This window comes from Maniola jurtina, chromosome 27, assembly GCF_905333055.1.
Source record: "Maniola jurtina chromosome 27, ilManJurt1.1, whole genome shotgun sequence".
NCBI classification, from domain to species: Eukaryota; Metazoa; Arthropoda; class Insecta; order Lepidoptera; family Nymphalidae; genus Maniola; species Maniola jurtina.
The window spans coordinates 869751-890055 of NC_060055.1; the positions used below are offsets into that span (position 1 = coordinate 869751).

A 20305-nucleotide genomic window follows, 5' to 3' on the forward strand; every position below is an offset into this window, starting at 1 on the left:
TTTTTCGAAATCCCGTGGGAACTCTTTGGTTTTCCGGGATAAAAGGAGCCTATGTGCTAATCCAGGATATTATTTATCTCCATTCCGAATTTCAGCCAAATCCATCCAGTAGTTTTTGCGTGAAGGAGTAACAAACATACACACACACACACACACACACACACACACACACACACACACACACACACACACACACACACATACAAACTTTCGCCTTTATAATATTAGTGTGATATATTTTTATCGACAAAGGATAAAATTCACTCTACCAACTCTTCCCTACTAGTCACTAAGTGCAGTCTCGACGTCATAACGTCGATAATGTACAACACTAATTATTATTATTATATCGACAATGCATTGTGCATCACTATACTCTGAAGAAGGGTGCTTTTCGACAAATTATTTGATTTTTGTGGCGTTTTTCGGGTGATGTTATAAATTAAAATATTCTAGATTCGTCCAGACTGTCCGTCATTTTGATCTCATCATCAACCCTTCGTCGGCTCACTACTGAGCACGGGTCTCCTCACACAGTGAAAAGTGTTTGACCAAAGTCCACAACGCTGACCGCACGCTTAAAATCCATACTTACTTAAATATTATAACTTAAAAAAAACCCCCGATACCGAAACCTCTATAAGAAAACTAGAAAAGAGCTCATAACTTTCAAACGGCTGGACCGATTTTCTTTGATTATAGCTAAGAACACTCTCGATCGGCTTGCCACCTTTCAAACAAAAAAAGCTAAATTAAAATCGGTCCATTCGTTTAGAAGCTATGATGCCACAGAGGATACACAGATACACACGTCAAACTTATAACACCCCTCTTTTTGAGTCGGGGGTTAATAAATGCGAAAGTGTGTCTGTCTGTCTGTCGGTCTGTTAGCTTTTCACGGCCCAACAGTTTAACCGATTTTGATGAAAGGTACAGAGTTAGCTTACATCCCGCTGAAGGACATAGGCTACTTTTTTCACGGAAAATCAAAGAGTTCCCACGGGATTCTTAAAGGCCCATCTGTTTAAGCGATTTATATGAAACTAGATGATGCCCGCGACTTCGTCCGCGTGGATTTAAGTTTTTTGAAATCCCGTGGGAACTCTTTGATTTTCCGGGATAAAAAGTAGCCTATGTGCTAATCCTGGATATTATCTATTTCCATTCCAAATTTCAGCCAAATCCGTCCAGTAGTTTTTGCGTGAAGGAGTAACAAACACACACACACACACACACACACACACACACACACACACACACACACACACACACATACAAACTTTCACCTTTATAATATTAGTGTGATTTGGTACATACAAGTAGGTAGCTTGCATCCCGGAAATTGACATAGGCAACTTTTTATCCCGGAAATGCAAAGAGTTCCCACGGGATTTTTCAAAAACCTAAATACCTGGTACATGTTTCTTCCCTTTAACACATTTCCTATTGCTATTTAGGAAATGTATACTGAAACTAGAATCCTTGTAGTAGTCGATTTGTAGTCCCAACGCAGTACGTCTGTCTAGACCCTAAGGCCTCATTCGCACGAGAGCTTTTTTAACGTCCGTTAAGCGTTCAAATAGAACAAATGCATTCCCAAGTATCTGTTCACACGTCAACGTTTTTTTAACGCGCACTTTGTATTTTCAGCGCAACGCCGGGTTTTAACGCAACGCTTTTTTAACGCTCGTGCGAATTATGGCTCAGACAGTTTTTCTTTAATAGACTTTTTTCAATTTACTTACTCATTTAAAACAGTTTGCAGTTCTTTGTTGATTCTTAAGTCCTTAATAAGGCACAGACTAATAAAGCCAACTATAAAAATATTGTTACTCTCAAAAGCTATAAACAGTGTGTATTAAACCCATTGCTATACGAAAATGCACAGATATTCATACTAACTACTATCAGAGACAGCTTTTCCACCGAATTTCAATCACGGCGGTCAATCTCCATAGAGATTGAGAAGTGTGTGCGCAACCACAGGTGCACACACTAATTCGTCACTCTCATACTTTGAAAATTTAAACACAGTTTTTTAAAATTATGTAACCACAAATTCACGGTTTTCAGATTTATTCCTGTACTTGTGCTATAAGACCTACCCACCTGCCCAACATGATTCTAGGTCAACGGGAAGTACCCTATAGGTTTTCTTGACAGACTCGACGGACGGACGGACAGACAGACAAACAGACAGCAAAGTGACCCTATAAGGGTTCCGTTTTTCCTTTTAAAATACGGAACCCTAAGAATGACCCCGGATGGTCATGGTTACATCGACTAAATACGTGTATAGCCGGTACATTATATACTTAAAATGGAAATCACTTACGATAGTTGCAATAAAACAGAAAATCCTTAGTGAGCTAAGGATATCTTCGGTATAGTATATCAATGGCGGTGAACCTAAATGTTTCAGTCGTCTGCAGTAGGCAATAAAATGCAGCCGAAGCCTGTATTATTTAGTAGTTCGTGTCCGGAATATGAGCCGATGTTTTTGCTGTAGTTTCGACGAATACAGGGGTTGTAATTAGATTGCCTTCGTCAGAATTCAAGGAACCAAAAGCTTAATTTGTTATACTAATCCGCCAAACCATAGAAATCTGTATGGTGCAACATGCACCGCCCGCCCTCCACTGATAAACATGCAGGAAAAGCCAGCCACCAAGCAAGCCACACGCACCACCACCACGCAGCACCACACAAATCCCAACACCACTCGACGCACGTTTCGCCCCGACACCGGAGCAGCCTCAGGAGATGTAGACCTTACAATGCCTAATTGCAAAGGCAAAGTGTAAGTTTTGCAGTTTTGCAATTAGGCATTGTTGGCATTCTTGCATGTTTATCAGTGGGAGGGCGGGCGTTGCATGTCGCATGCTGCATGTTGCACCATACAGATTTGTTTGGTTTGGCGGGTTATAGCAAAATAAGCTTTTGGTTCCTTGTATATCATGGACTTCCGCAAAATAGCGCCTGTTATACTACGTTCGTCAGAATTAGTTTGAAGCGGTGACAGTAATTAAGATGTTGCAGGGTCGGCGGTTCGATCCCGGGCACGCACCTCTAACTTTTCGGAGCTTTGTGCGTTTTAAACCTTAGAGTCTCCATAGCTCAACGGTCGGACGGGGACGGAGGGACGGAGGGACGAAAAGATAGACGGACAGACAACAAAGTGATTCTATAAGGGTTCCGTTTTTCCTTTTGAGGTACGGAACCCTAAAAACAACGGACTTACAAACTTACATCTCCTAACTAACCCCATTAGAGGTGATGGAGGTTTCCTAACCTTTGGAACTTTGGAAACCAAATTAAAAGATTTTGTCTTGAGGACTGGACTTGAAGAGAGTACCTACTCTAGATAAAACAACCAAGGGAAGTGACGATTGCATGTTAAAGAACACTAAAGCACTTTTCTGTTTAACCTAGGTAGGGTGACAATAATTTATTAACCCCCGACCCAAAAAGAGGGGTGTTATAAGTTTGACGTGTGTACCTGTGTATCTGTCTGTGGCATCGTAGCTCCTAAACTAATGAACCGATTTTAATTTATTTTTTTTTTGTTTGAAAGGCGGCTTGATCGAGAGTGTTCTTAGCTATAATCCAAGAAAAGCGGTTCAGCCGTTTAAAAGTTATCAAGCTCTTTTCTAGTTACTGTAACCTTCACTTGTTGGGGTCGTTATAAATTTTCAATTTACACTTGTTATGATTCTGATTCTAGGTGATCCTGTAACTCCGTCTGCGCGAATTTGAGTTTTTTTTTAAATTCTGTCTGAACTCTGAGTTTCAGGGATGAAAAACTGGTCAATCCCGAGTTGAATTCGCACACAAAGAGTTCCGTACCATCACACAAGATATACCTAACACTTTTACTGCGCCATATGTGATTTACTAAAATAATTTTTTCATAGACACAATACATTTTAATATTTTTTTGTGACTTCACCAAAGTCACTGGCAAAATTTGTCTCGTTTTAACCGAAACTTAACAGGGCTCTCTCCGTCACTCGTTTCCACTCGTTTCATACAATCGTAGTTCCAATTTCATTTGAATATTAAGCAAGCAAAGTCCATGAAATTTTGCAGACATATTCTAGAAACTAATATCTGTGTCTGTGGTGTTTTAGATTTTTCTAAAAATATGTAGTTTTAAAATTACAGGGGCTCCAAGATTTGTATGTGAATTTTTAAGACCGCGTAACTTTGAAACCGAATATTTTAACAGAAATCTGGAAAACCACAGACATAGATATTAGTTTCTAGAACATGTCTGCAAAATTTCATGGACTTTGCTTGCTTAATATTCAAATGAAATTGGAACTACGATTGTATGAAACGAGTGGAAACGAGTGACGGAGAGAGCCCTCTTAAGTTTAAGCAACGCTCTATAGCAGGGGTCTCCAAACTTTGAAGCCTTAGGGCCATAGTGATTTTGTCAGTATATTCCAAGGCCCAAAACATTTTTCTGCCCTTAACTATATTTCTAGCTAGACTATAGTCGCAACGTGTGCGACCTAAGCAAATATACGCTTGTTTTGCATTTCAATTACTTAGTTCAATTACTTAACGTAAATTACTTAACGTAAATTACTAGTTATTAATATGCTTAAGCTTATACTTCAGTAATGTTTTCTGCGTCATCATTTCTGTGGTTAATTTTTACCTTGCAAGTAAATAAAACCGAGTAGATAATTATCATTGTGTTTTCTTCGTCAACTTATCACAGCAATAGTAACAACAATAAGAAATTGGCTGTTGCGGGCCAGATTGATGAAACTAGTCTTAAGCTGTCGCGGGCCGGATTGATGGCACAGGCGGGCCGGACTTAGCCTGCGGGCCGTAGTTTGGAGACACCTGCTCTATAGAGCTCAGCCTAAGTTTAGTTTCCTCCTAACTCCTAAGCCAAAAATTATGGTTACTCTACTGCATGCAGTAAAGAGTCCCTACATCCCAAAACATAAGAATAATATATGTTATTATGTACTTGTAATTTTTATTGACTATTGCAGGAAAATTCAATTTGGAGTCTGAAGTTTAGGGTTCATTCGGTTTTATTTTTCACTTTTACGGTCCGTTTTTGTACGTATGAAACAGATATGGACTATGGTATATTTTTTGTACGTTATTGACCAAATTCCAGGTACGGGGATAGTTTGCATCCTGGAGATGGACATATTATAGGATACTTTTTACCCTGGAAATTCAAACAAAGTTTTTGCGGGGTTTAAAAAAAAACATAAATCCACGTAGACGAAGTCGCTGGCATCATAAACATTATACAAGTGTAAATTAAAAATTTATAACACCCCCGACAAGTGAAGGTTACAGTAACTAGAAAAGAGCTGGTAACTTTCAAACGGCTGCACCGTTTTTCTTGGATTATGGCTAAGAACACTCTCGATCAAGCCACCCTTCAAACAAAAAAATCGGTTCATTAGTTTAGGAGCTACGATGCCACAGACAGATTCACAGATACACACGTCAAACTTATAACACCCCTCTTTTTGGATCGGGGGTTAAAAATGAAACAAAAAAATATAAAATAATATCTATTTATTACATAATTTAATAATTATATGTTTCAAAAACATAATATTTAACAAAAAAATTGATACAATTAATTAGGTCTATACTTACAATCAATGACTTCGAGATTTTTTTTAATTATTATTATCGCCCCGTCTTTTTCATTCCATCTGATTTGACGGTTTCAGTAGAAACTTTTTCTTTGTCTTGCTTCTTAGTACTGGTATCTCTTCTTTTACGCTGAAGCTCTCTTTTTTCATACAATTTGAAGAGCTGAAATATTATTTTATGCTATTTAATTTTTTCATTAGCAACAATATTTTTTATCACTACCCATTTGCAATCTAAATCTTGTTTAAATATATAAGCGAATGTTGTTTGTTGTGTATGAGTTTGTGCATCATTCATAAGTCATCTGAGTTGAAACTTTGTACAGTTATTTTTGGCACTTGGGTGAAGGTTTCTCACATAGTACCATTAACGAACAATAGGTTCCATTCGCATGGCAAAGCATGTAGTGAATTTTCTAACTAATTATTATCAATCAATCATTTTTATAAGTTACATAGGTGTTATTAGAATACTAGTAAAAACGAAGACAGGTTATATTACTGATGATCACAATTAAAAATAAATTTAAAAAACCTGTATTTTTAAAAGTTCGCAATGATTTGCAAATGAAACATCTGACTGACGCGAGATGTCAACGAACGTTGCGTGGATGAAAGCCGCGGGGTCAATGCCACGTCTTAGGTGAAGCATTGACCCCGGGTTTGCATGCTTATACATTGGGGGTTTGAAAAATACCAAATCACTAAAACTACAAGTATAAGGCAAATGGGTATTGGATTGTGTTTCGGTAGTATAGTAATAGCGCTAAGTATTGGCTAGCATTAAATTCTGTATTATTTTAATAGGCTTATTTTATCTTACGTTTGGATCATACAAGTAATTCAGTTTATTGTTGAGGAAGAGCAGTTGGTTTTCTAGATATTCTTTGACTCCAGTCATTTTACTCTGTAACAATGTTTCTTAATTGAATTTAACATAGACTATGTGATAACAAAGGAGTGATGAGGAGATCTATAAGAACCAGAGTAACCGGCATAGGTTAACAGCTCTCTGGGGAACTCCATAGATTAAGACAGGTCTCTCCGTCACTCGCTCCATACAAACGTAGTTCATCTCTCATTAGAATGCTAACCAATCATACTCAATGGAATTTGTAGAAACGTTCCGGGAACTAATATCTATGCCTGTGGTTTTCCATATTTCCGTTAAAATATTCGGTTTCAAAGTTACGCGGTCTTAAAAATTCACATACAAATCTTTGAGCCCCTGTAATTTTAAAACTGCATATTTTTAGAAAAATCTAAAACACCACACACACACACACACACACACACAGATATTAGTTTCTAGAATATGTCTGCTAAATTTCATGGACTTTGGTTGGTTAATAATCAAATGAAATTGGGGCTACGATTGTATGGAGTAAGTGACGAAGAGAGCCCTGTTAAGATGACGGTAAGGATCTCACCTTGTCTTCATCAGTCATACCCTCATACTGCTGTATCAGGTCTTGTACAGCACGGATTGTGCCCAAACATTCAGTTCTGTCATCCTGGTGGGTATCCTCAGTCAATGTTGTTGGGTATTCGAAAGGTTCCGTAGACTTCACTGCAGAGAAAATTTTATTTAGAACAGAACTGAAATAATGAACGAATGAATGAAATATATGCTTTATTGTACACTATTGTAAAAAAAAAAACACAAAAGTAAAACAACACAACAAAGATGGTAACTAGTAGGTACCTATCTACACTATAAATATTTTTTATTCAAATAGACTTTTACAAGAAACTACTTTCAGAGCCTCGATAGCTCAACGGTTGAGAAGCGGACTGAATTCCGAAAGGTCGGCGGTTCAAACCCCACCCGTTGCACTATTGTCGTACCCACTCCTGGCACAAGCTTTACGCTTAATTGGAGGGGAAAGGGGAGTATCAGTCATGATTAGCATGGCTAATATTCTTTAAAAAAAAAAAATCGTCAAATGCATCTACCTCTGTTTCGGAATGCCTTTCCTACCGAGAAGAACCAACAATTCCAGCGAATGCTCTTTAAAAAAAAATCGATTTACAATAATGCCGCGTTTATAGGTAATTGGAATCCCGTGCATTGCTGTAGCAAGCTGCAAGTCAAATCCACGCTCTTTTATCATTTACATAATACTAGTGGGTGCCCGCGGCTTCACCCGCGTGGCTTTCGGTTTTTTTTAAATCCCGTAGGAACTCTTTGATTTTCCGGGATAAAAAGTAGCCTATGTCCTTCCCCGGGATGTATCCTATGTCTGTACCAAACATTAAAATTGGTTCAGCGGTTGGGCCGTCAAAACGTAGCAGACAGATAGTCAGACAGACAGACAGACAGACACACTTTCGCATTTATAATATTAGTATGGATAATATGTTCTATGTACCTTCTTATACCCGGCTATTGTGTGTTTTAATTCTGTGTTAACTTTTCGTTGGAGACTGTTGTGGTGTGTGTGCTTTGTATTTGTTTTGTTTATTGTTTTAATACTGTGTGTCTCCAAAAAATAAAAAAATAAAATAAAAATTAAATAGTTAAAAAAAAAAAAATAACACTTAAACACTTCCGTCTATTGTGCGTGTATTGCCACTCCACACCGGAGTATTTACTCCAGGCATCCAAGCTCGCTCCAGAAGCCGAGTAGACCGCCCAGGTTGTCGAGGGCTTCCTGGAGTGAGGAGTGAGAGGATCTCAAAGCATGGACGCATTTTAGCAGCATGTGCGTCAGTGCTTCACCTATCTCCATCCAGGTCCTGCATGATGCATGATGAGAACTGTTTGGTTCACTTTGAATCGCTTAAGTTAAACGTAACCTTACCATATCGGATTGCGTCATTGTAATCATACGCAACCGGGCGCCACTCATCACCTTGAACCTTATCATCATTCGGCGCAGTCAGCCATTCCAGGAAATTGTACAGATCTGACGGTAGTTCTGTAAATTTCAAAGATTTTGGCAATAGAATAAATTAAGTTTGTTGTTGGCGCGAGATAAGTCCACTGCTGGACACAAAAGACCTGTGTCCAGCAATGGAAAGAAAGAAAGAAAGAAAAACTGTTTATTTGGTACCAACAAAAATATAACTTAAAATGAATAAAATATGAAATGGGACGCGTGGTGTGTGGTGCCAAAATGGACTCCACTCAGCATTTGCTGCGCCTGTGTCGGGAACGCAGGCACAGCGCTGGTCTTCCGTGAAGCCAGAAATGGACGTGATGATCACGACTCCTCTGCTTAGAGGAACGAAGAAGGAAAGAGGAAAGAGGAGAGGAAGGAAGAGGAACGACGAAGAAGAAGTTTATTGCGATAGGAAGTCTTGTGGTTTAGATGGACTTCGTCTGTGTTGGCGTTTGATGGCGCGCGTGCGGTGCCTTTTCGGAGTGTTTTTTTTGTTAGAAGTGGCCGGTTTTTGTGTTCTGCTGGTGTTTATTGGTGGTGGAACTGACTGGGAAGCACTCTAAGGGGCGCCGCGCGTATATGTCGGTGGGCGCCGGCACAGACGAAGTCCATACTTATACATATAGTTTCCCTAACTTGTAAATGACTACAAACTTGACATTGGCTAATCAGTGTAAAGCCAGACGAGAGAGAGAGTGGTTTAGATTTCGGACACCAATTCCGATGTTCACGAACCTCTAACTTTCAGAGTTATGTGCGTTTACACAATTAAAAACCTGCATGCCTGAGAGTTCTTCATAATGTTCTTAAATGTGTTATCTGCCTAACCTCACTTAGCACGTGTGGCTATAGCCTAAACCCCTCTCATTTTGACCCTGAGATCTACTTTGAATTTACATACTTAAGACGTGTCAGTTAAAACGGGACAGATTTATGCATGTGATATAACGCTATCTCATTTTAACAGTGTCTTGAATGATCAACCAATTTCCGCCCCACTACTGAGTACGGGTCTCCTCTCAGAATGAGCAGGGCTTAGGCCATAGTCTGCCACGCTGGCCCAATGCGGATTGGCAGACTTCACACACTTTAAACATGGAAAACTCTCAGGCATGCAGGTTTCCTCACGATGTTTTCCTTCACCGTTAAAGCAAGTGATATTTAATTGCTTAAAACGCACATAACTGAAAAGTTAGTGGTGCGTGCCCGGAATCGAACCAACGACTTTATTTAGACGGATTAGCTAACTAGGCTGTCACTGTGAAAGAGGCTCTCACTAGGCTTTCACTGTTAAAGATATTGTAAAGCTTTACAATGTCTTTCACAGTATCTTCTTCTCACAGTTTCTCAGAGTTTCTGTCTTTAACAGTGCAAAATCAAAGTGCGCTCTATACATCTCAGCCTGAGATGAGACTTCTGTGCTTAGTAGTGGACCAGCGATGGGTTGAAATGGTGATTATGATGAGAATAGGGCTGAGTCCTTACTCACTTGCGCAAGTCTTCTGCTGGACCTGGATGTCAACAAGTTCTGACATCATTCGCACTAGATTTATGTTTGAGCAAAATCAAAGTGCCCTCTATACATCTCAACCTGAGAGGAGAGTCCCGTGCTCTGTATATGATGAGAATAGGGCTGAGTCCTTACTCACTTGCGCAAGTCTTCTGCTGGACCTGGATGTCAACAAGTTCTGACATCATTCGCACTAGATTTTGCATAAGAGATGTGGCTGCTTCGTTTTCTTTGCTGTTTTCTCTCGCTTTAGGATAAAAATAAATAGAGTCAGTGAAAAGTTTTATTTTTTTATCATCCCACTACAAGTTAGCCCTTGATTATGATCTCACCGGATGGTAAGTGATGATGCAGTCTACGATAGAAACGGTATAACCTGGGAGGTGTATGGCTTTCATTAAATCCATATCCCTTTGGTTTCTACACGGCATCGTACCGAAACGCTTAATCGCCTGGCGGCACGGCTTTGCATGGTCCATAAAATATTCATCAGTTGCTTTAACAGTGAAGGAAAGCATCGTGAGGAAACCTGCATGCCTGAGAGTTCTCCATAATGTCCTCAAAGGTGTGTGAAGTCTGCCAATCTACACTTGGTTAAACCCTTCTCATTCTGAGAGGAGACCCGTACTCAATAGTGAGTCAGCGATGATCACGGTGATATTTTTAATGATTTATTTCATCATCATCATCATCATCATCATCATCATCATCAGCCTGTGGACGTCCACTGTTGGACATATGCCTTCCCTAAAGAGCGCCACCACACTCGGTCCTCAGCCTTCCTCATCCAGCCACTTCCCGCCAGCCGCTTTATATCGTCGGTCCATCGTGCTGGAGGGCGTCCCACACTACGCTTGCTTAATTATTTGTTCATGTAATTTAATTTGAAAAAGAGAATCTGCTAACAGTATTGCGGTAGGTCTCATGCACTTACACACACATACACACACACACGATTTTTGATTGAAAAAAGTTACATATATAAGACTAACCTTCAATATTCTTTGTATCTTGAATAGCCTTGGCAGCTTCTTGGCAAACTTTCTTCATGTTAGCGTTCAATTCAGCGAAACTTTTCTTTATGCTCTTCTTATCATTCTGCATTTCAGAAAACTATAATATAGTTTGCTAGATGACGCCCGCGACTTTGTCCGTGAGGATTTACGCTTTTGAAAATCCTGTGGGAGCTTTTTGTTTTTCGGGGATATGAAGTACCTACTATTGTACCTGTCTTTATATGTGTTTTATATAGGTGATGCCTGTCCGCAACTATTTGATTTTCCGAAGCAAAAAGTAGCCTATGACACTCTCAAAATCAAAATCAAAGTCATTTATTCAAAATAGCTACTATTTATTGTAAACCTTTTGTTTGCCCGATTTTTTAGATTTGAAAGATGATGTAGTGGTGATAACTAATTACGTAAACTTAAAACTAAAGTTACGAGGGTTCCAAACGCGCCCAAGTCTGAGAAGAGCCCACAACAAACTCAGCCGGGTATTCTTTTTTTTCCTCTCTTTTTAACCACGTATATCTATGCAAAAAATAACGGCAATCTGTTAATCCGCTGTGGCTGTGATTGAAGGAAAAGCCAACAAACAAACACATTTTTGCATTTATAATATGGGTAGTGAATTGATAACTAATTTCTGTACTCACGATATCACTATTTCTCACAAATCGTTCTTTTATAACTTCTGGAGGCTTGCACGTGCTGTTGCATAATTTTCTGTAAAGTTAATGTCTACATTATTAGAATAATTATATCCGTTACAACTCTGCATTCGTAAATAAAACTATCTTTGCCTTTTTCTAGAATTTATACTTACTCTGATATCTTGTCTGTTGGAATATTAGTAGTTTTTTTCTTAGTAGTTTTGGATTTTCTCCTCAACTTATTTTTAACATTACTACATTTGTTTGCCAACCAGTCTTTTGACTTGTTTAGAATATTTTTAACCTTCTTCACTGAATGTTTGTCTCGAACATTATCCATGTAATCAACTTTGACTCCGTATTCGTCGTCATCGTATAAATCGTTCCAAAATACTAAATTTTTATCTACATTTCTTTTCTTTACAGTTTTATTTGTTTTGTTTGTATCATTGGTTGCTAAGACAAGAGCAATTGGTAGTACTTCATTTATTTCTGAAAGTAGTTTATAAAAAGCTTGTTGTTTTTTTACTTGTACCAAAAATTCATCATTGTAAAAAGAAATACATACATATATACCCACATACATATATACATACATACACACATAGACTGCTAAAAGCATAACCCTTCCTTTTGGCTTTGCCGGAGTCAGGTAAAAAGATGTAGAAAAGAAGTAGTCAGGGATGCATCTATCTCTATCATCATCAGCTTATTGCCGGCTCACTACTGAGCACGGGTCTCCTCTGAGAAGGCTTTGCCATAGTCCAACACTCTGGCTAAGTTTAAAATGGCAGACTTCACACACCATTAAAAACTCTCAGGCAGGAGAATTCCTAACAATACTCTCCTTCACCGTTTAACCAAGTGATATTTAATTGCTCAAAAATGCATATAACTCCAAAAAGCTAGAGGTCAAATCTATTCAATCAGATTCTATCATATTGCCTGTATTTAATAAATATGAGTAATTTTGAGGAACATTTAGTTGTTTTACAATGGATTTTTTTCGTTTAATAGAAAACTGATCAGTTTTCATCCTAAAAAAATCACTTGAATCAACCATTTGAATACCTGAAGTCACAGCCTTTTCAGTATTAGATTTAGAAATGTTTTTCTTTACAAGTTTATCTTGTACAGTTGTCTTATCATCGAATGAAAGTAAAACTCTTGATCTATGACCAATGTTGTCAACCATTTCAACATCGTATGACGGATATAAAACGTCTTTTGTTATGTTCTCTTCTAAACTTTTCTTCTTTGTACTTAGCATGGTTACGTTAGATCTAAAAAAATCATCATTATCATTATTGTTAACTAGCTGATGCCCGCGACTTCGTTCGCGTGGATGTAGTTTTTTAAAAATCCCGTGGGAACTCTTTGATTTTCCGGAATAAAAAGTAGCCTTTATACTAATCAAGAGTATAATCTATCTCCATTCTAAATTTCAGCCCAATCCGTCCAGTAGTTTCAGCGTGAAGGAGTAACAAACACACACACACACACACACACACACATACAAACTTTCGCCTTTATAATATTAGTGTGATAATCTACCAATAGTTTGGAAAGTTCTATTTAGAAGAACGGACAAGAAACTTATTAGTTGTCCTGTCTGTCTGTATGTCGGTCTGCCTTTTTATTTGATAGACGCTGATTGATTGATTTTGGGGTCAGGATTCCAATGTTATGTATTCACTGAATTTTACTTACACACATTTTCTAATTTCTAATTGATTGATTAGCAAACTGAGATGGCCGTTGGAGCCGGAAAGTCCTTGAGCGGAGACCGTGTTTAAGCAAGCGTAGTGTGGGACGCCCTCCAGCACGATGGACCGACGATATAAAGCGGCTGGCGGGAAGTGGCTGGATGAGGAAGGCTGAGGACCGGGTGTGATGGCGCTCTATAGGGAAGGCCTATGTCCAACAGTGGACGTCCACAGGCTGATGATGTTGATGAATTGATTGATTTATTAATGTTACTAGATTTTGAGCATTATAAAATACTTACTTAGAATTGTTATTTCCTTTAGATTCATCCTTAAGTTCTTTCTTAATTGCTCCAGATAAGCTCGTCATTGTTCGAAACCAGTCTGACATCATTGAGATAAAACTTATAATACCATCTCTTGTATTGTTAAAATTTCTTTTACTTTCACTCGTTTTGGTTAAATTCTGTGTACTTACTTCATAATTTTTTTCGACAAATGTATTTAAATTTAATGTATTAGCTTCAGATATTGTTTTATTAACTTGATCATCGTAAGTAGAGGTTTCATTTTTCTTTGTGACATTCGTTTTAGTTACTTTGATTGCGTTATTTTTAAAAATTCCGTCAATAATAACACCATCTGGTAAATCTATAGATTTAAGTACCCTTAAACTCTTTCTTATAGTAAAATCACTTGAATTTTCATTTGGGATTTTATTATTTGCTGCATTAAATGCATAAATTCCATGTATTTTATTGCTAACTTCATTTGCACTGGGTTCGTTTATTATATCATTATTATTCTCTGTAGTTAGATTAAATGCAAGGGTTTCATTAACTATGTCACCATCTTCACTTAGATTTTGAAAGTTAGTTGCGTTTATTTTATCATCAACTTCATGTGAATTAAGTGTAGTATCTTCATTTATTACATCATTAACTTCACCAGTTATAACGTTAAAGTTAGTAAGATTCATAACTTCATTTATTGCATCTTTAACTTCATTCAGATTTAATTCGATCGCTTCATTTATATCTTTATCATTATCTTCGTACGTCATATCAATAGATTTAAGTGTCCTTAGACCATCTCCTTTTTTAAAAGTCAAAATTAAACTTTGATCATGATTAGTAGTTTTCAATAAATCTATACTGGTGTTCAGTAAATATGCAGGTGTGTATAATTTGTCATATTCATAATTCATATTGTATATAGGAATAAGAGTAGTGCTATAGTCTCCGTAAGAGTTTTCACTGAATTTGAAATGTTTTTGAAAACCTTCACCGAATTCTTTATTATTTGATGCACTCCCATCTTTTATTTCAAATCTGAAACCTTCCGTGTCATGTGTTAAACCTGCTTAGAATAATTATAATTCGATATAATCCATTAGTGGAATCGGATCGCAATCAAGGGCAAATTTGTAACTATTACTTATAAGTCCCTTGTTTGTATCTCTATTTCATTACAAGTTGGCTCTCGACTGCAATCTGATTCCATAAATGGCCGAAATGAATAATAAATATAATCAATACATCTGCAATCTATTCATTAATTAATCTCGTAACTTGTCAACAAGGTACTTAATAACGATATTTGTCAAAAAAGATCGCACAGTTTTGGACAAATAACAATGGTACTACTAAATAACTTACTGATTGATTACGAGATTAATTAGATAGATCGATTAAATTATTCATTTGGACCTTTAGTTTTAGGGTTTATTTTGAGATTTAGTAAAGAGCTAGTCTGTGAGTGGCATTCAATTGGCTGTACTCTGACCTAAATGATGTTACAGACGCATATAGATTTGTTAAGTATAATGACAAAAATATAACCTTTTACATATCTTCCGAGAGGGGTTTGTCTATTAAAAAGTTTCTTAAACCTTTTCATATACGATGATTTCATTCCTTTATCATTAAAATTCGTATTTCCTTTGTTGTAAAGTACTCCATAATCGCTATACGCTTGAGCCATTTTAGCTAACTTATCATACTTCTTGTTGGTATAATCTTCAATATATTGGGTGTCACTCATGGCACTGACTTTTTCATCTATGAATAAAGTAATGATTTAATTGTCATCATTGTCTATTACATTATTGATATCGATATAGGGAACGATACGTTCAACCTCAATTATTGTAAACTTTTACTGTACCTATATTCCTTTTCACTTTGCTATCCCTTGTATTCAAAGGTGCATACATATATACATTTTGCAATGCCGCCTGTTTTATCATAGCATTTAGTTCATCCGGGTATAGAGGCATTGGCCCTTTCCAATTTGGATTTATTACATTCAAAACACTGTGTTTATTTTGATTGAAATCTTCTGGTATAGCTATCTTTTCTTCCTGTGATAAAGTTGTATTTTTTTTAATTCTTACACAAGTTAGCCCTTGACTGCAATCTCACCTGGCTAATAGAATGGAATGGAGAGGTATCTGCCATATGGGATTTGACATAATAAACGGCTTACCATTGCGAAACTAATACAAAGCTTAGACCTACTGTACTAGGACTACTGTAAATAAACAATAACTATTAACAAAAGTGAGATACATAATCTCTCTTCTTCCTTTCTCCATGTCTGTCCATATCGTCGTGTCCCTCTCTATCATCAGTCAGTACTTCCTTGAGGTCATCGTAAATTAAATCTTCTTTTTCTTCGTCTTCTTCATTGACTTGTAATAAATTTCTTTGACCCAAATGTTGATTTCTTGGTAACTTTGACCTTAACACTTCTCTGTTTGTAGGATTTCTATAATAGTTATAAAAAGATTATAGGTAATATTTCTTCAAGTAGTTAGATTAGATTTTGTGCATTGGACATTAGAAATAGATTTAGGGTCTGAGTTTGAAACACGGGTCAATCTGAGAATGTGTGATTCCTAATCGTCGCAAGTCTGGTTTGTTAAAAGCTGGCAGACATACAGATAGACAGACAGACAGACAAGAAAGTGATCCTATAAAGATTCCGTTTTTCCTTTATAGGTTCCAAACATGAAAATATACTAACATAAAAGTGGATACGCTCAAAGCAAGGTCATACAATGGCGCAGTTGACAGAAACTTTTCCATATTATAATCAAAATCACTAGACGTATCACTTGTATCACCATCTGTCATATCCTTGACTGTTGAAGAAGTTGTAGTAGTAGTTGTAAGATGATGGTGACGATGAGTCAAACCATCACTCTCATCGTTAAATCTACGATAGTGTAACTGGTCTTCATTTCTCTTTTCATAATCATTCATTTTACTGTTTTCGCGATCATAAGATTCAGTTTTCGCTATTATAAAACTTTTTTCATCATCATTTTTGCCATTAGTTTTAGGTTTAGCTATTTTCGTGATTAATTTAGTTACACTTTCATCATTATCTTTATCACTATCAGGTTTTGTCTTCAAACTCTCAGTTATGTCATAAATAACATCAAAATTCTCAGTTGTATCATCAGGTTTCTTGTATGTTTCAAGCATTTCGTCAACTCTTTGACTGTGTTTGTAATACGGATGTTTTAATTTTTTCTCATGAGATTTTTCCTCATGCACATGAGAGCATTTAGGGAATTTCCTTTTCTTATCTGTATCGTACCGTATCACTACTTCTTTAGATTCAATGACATAACCAGTTAAACCTACATTGTTATCTGTTACAGATCTTTTATCATCTTTTTTAGATTTCACCACTGTTTCTTTACTGGTATTCATTTTGGTTTGCATAGTTACTGTCGTTTTACCAAAAGGTCTAAAACGATGTTTGCCTTTTATCATTTTGACTGATCGTTTGAATCTGTCCGTAATAGGCTTCAAATTATCAATTTGGTAGTTATTGTTGATTGATTGTTTAAGTTTTCTGATTTGTACGTCGGTTTGTATGAGTTTTTTGAAAAAATCTGCAAATAAGTTTAGTTTAATTTCTTTTTTGGTTTGATCTGCGTTAACTAATTACAATTTATATCACCAGTCACTTCGTAAATGTATAAAAGACTAGCCGATGCCCGCGACTTCGCCCGCGTGGATTTAGGTTTTTTGAAATCCCGTGGAAACTCTTTGATTTTCCGGGATAAAAAGTAGCTTATGTGCTAATCCAGGATATTATCTATGTCCATTCTAAATTTCAGCCAAATCCGTCCAGTAGTTTTTGCGTGAAGGAGTAACAAACATACACACACACACACACACACACACATACAAACTTTCGCCTTTATAATATTAGTGTGATATTATAACAATATTATCTATCTCAGTTTGACCAAGCATTTTTTACATTACCAAAAAAATCCGATCGAGTGATGCTTGCTTGTTGATTTGTTTTAATTTTCATTTATTTTTTTACATTTATATTTGTCAAATTCTAAATATAAAAAAAATTGAAAAGCTGAGTGACTGACTAATCTCTCAACAAAAAGCGGATCAGGCTGTTTGGCATGCGGATAGACATTATGACGTAGACATCAGCTGAGAAAGAATTTCTTATAATTCAACCCCTATAGGCGTAAATTAGGGGTTTGAAACTTGAGTAGTCCATGCGGACGAAGTCGCGGGCTTAAAGCTAGTTTTTAATATTAGTAAAGCTACAATACTGGATACTCGGTCATATTGCAGTCAAGGGCTAACTTGTAACTGATTTTTTTTTTTTTAATCTGTTATACCTTTTAACCTTTGATTATTTTGACCTTCCACCCTTTTCTCGTTATCCAAAATGCTTGCCAGGTCTTCACTCATACCAGTTTCTAAGTCATCCATGATATTCTGAAAATAGAATAGAATAAATAATTCAAATAAAATAAGTCAGAATAATTTACCATTAATTCGGAATGCCGTTCGGATAGTGAGAAGAACCAGCAAGAAACTCGACGGTGGCTTTTTTGAAATGTTCAATTTACAATAATAATTGTTATGCCATAATATTTAACAAACAATTGCAGCCTCACGCTTTGCTGGAGCGAGTCAATTACACATTTTAATCTTGGACTTATAATGTAATAGAAAATAAATACAAGGAAGAATAAACTTCTTTGCTATATATTTCGCTAAATCAGATAAACCTCAAGGTATAACGTGCAGCATTGATATGCACCGCCCACCCTCCCGCTACTATACATGTGGGTAAAGCAAGTAATCTGCATCACCACCACACAATACAACACAAGCCATCTAAGACATACTCCATGCACGTTTTACTCCGAAACCGGAGTATCTTCAGGAGATGTTAATACAATATACTTCAGATATCTATGCAAAATTTTTTCAGATAGATGCAGAAGCTTTTTTATTACTAGCTGATGCCCGCGACTTCGTCCGCGTGGATTTAGGCTTTTCAAAATCGTGTAAGAGCTCTTTGATTTACGGAATAAAAAAGATTCCGACGAATTGAGAACCTCCTCCTTTTTTGGAAGTCGGTTAAAAAGTAGCCTATGTGTCAATCCAGGATATAATCTAAATCCATTACGAATTTCAGCCAAATCCGTTCTGTAGTTTTTGCGTGAAAGAGTAAAACATACACACATACACATAAACTTTCGCCTTTGTAATATTAGTGTGATACTGAACCCCCAAAGTGGTAGAACATAAGTTGAATTTTTTTTTTGAAAGAATATTAGCCATGCTAATAATGACTTATACTCCCCTTTCCCCTCCAATGAAGCGTAAAGCTTGTGCCAGAAATGGGTACGACAATAGTGCAACGGGTGGGGTTTGAACCGCTGACCTTTCGGAATTCAGTCCGCTCCTCAACCGTTGAGCTATCGAGGCTTTGCACTACTATAATATTGTAAGGTCTGAGAAATCCTAACCTTTTTGGAATCGTTTTCCACGTTTACATTAAAACAAAATAACGATCTAATAATTTCGTTTTGTCAAAAAACCCATTAAAAGCCATTATAAATAAAAGCCATGCGTCGCGCCAAAATTAAAAGTGTCCATTATTTAACACTTAAACGGTACGAAATAATTCTCCCGCTAAAACCCCACCTGCTCACTTTTAAATAACATCCAGACATATTTATTGTGAAGGGTTAATATAGAAAATGCTTGGGGGTCTTTAAGACCGGTACGGGTTACATTGTATAAGAGGAAGCGGGTGTGTTAGAGATCTTTGAGGGCAATTCCGGCCAATTCCAAATTGTGTTAGGGATTTTCTGTTCCTAAATCTACTCGGGCGAAGGTACCAGGCATCTTATTTATAAAACGCAGAGCTCTTTCAAAACACGACCATTTTATTCAGGTTGAAAACACAGAGAGAGAGAAAGAAAGAGAGAGAGAGAGAGGGGCATAAGACATTTTTAACAGATTAATTATGACGCTGATACAGATTAAATATGATTAGATAGATAAAAAAGTTTAGCGATGTAAAAACACTAAACGGGGTGCAAGAGCGGTTGTGGAATAACTATCAATTAAATATGCTCACTTTTAAATAACATGCAGACATATTTATTGCTATATAATTATATATAGAAAATTCTTGGGGGTCTTTAAGACCGGTAAGTGTTACATAGGAAGCGGGTGTAAGAGCGGTAATGAGGAAAGACATTACTTTGACAACCTCACCTAACCTATCTGGTCACTAGGCAGAGGCCGTGAAATAGAAAGTGGAAATTCAATTTTTAAACCATTTTTTACTGTTCCTATGTATAGCTATCTCTTTCATAATGTTCCTTGCGGAAAAGAATAGCACTACATTTGGACCAGCCAGTTTGATTAGAGATTGTGCTATTTTTTTGCAATAGAATTAACCACATTTTGTGCTCAAAATTTATCAAATAAAAAAAAGCGTAGCAAGTTTCCGCTGTCGCTTATATAACATGCCCTGTCGTTTGTATTTCTATTAGAGCGGGATGTTTATGTAATTTCAACTTTCTCGATTAAGTCACCTGTTTCTACTGCACAGTCTAC

General features: G+C 36.9%; 1 protein-coding gene across 3 annotated transcripts in view; it reads right to left on the reverse strand.

Moving 5' to 3' along the window:
* Positions 1-5609: 5609 nt before the first annotated feature.
* The window catches only part of LOC123879073, a 36218-nt gene continuing 21522 nt past the window's right edge, over positions 5610-20305 (reverse strand). The window contains exons 10-24 of one of the 3 annotated variants that reach the window (XM_045926583.1): positions 18061-18160; positions 16422-17301; positions 15965-16163; positions 15561-15756; positions 15236-15454; positions 13697-14732; positions 12760-12971; positions 11862-12180; positions 11692-11761; positions 11027-11132; positions 10174-10281; positions 8444-8560; positions 7070-7209; positions 6463-6546; positions 5610-5802 (exon numbers count right to left, since the gene is read on the reverse strand). In XM_045926583.1, the coding sequence (XP_045782539.1) occupies positions 5674-5802; positions 6463-6546; positions 7070-7209; positions 8444-8560; positions 10174-10281; positions 11027-11132; positions 11692-11761; positions 11862-12180; positions 12760-12971; positions 13697-14732; positions 15236-15454; positions 15561-15756; positions 15965-16163; positions 16422-17301; positions 18061-18160 (3915 nt within the window). In that variant the 3' untranslated portion in view covers positions 5610-5673. Of the gene's footprint in view, positions 5803-6462; positions 6547-7069; positions 7210-8443; positions 8561-10173; positions 10282-11026; positions 11133-11691; positions 11762-11861; positions 12181-12759; positions 12972-13696; positions 14754-15235; positions 15455-15560; positions 15757-15964; positions 16164-16421; positions 17302-18060; positions 18161-20305 lie in introns of all 3 variants that reach the window. The other 2 variants (XM_045926582.1, XM_045926584.1) reach the window with 2 other exon arrangements.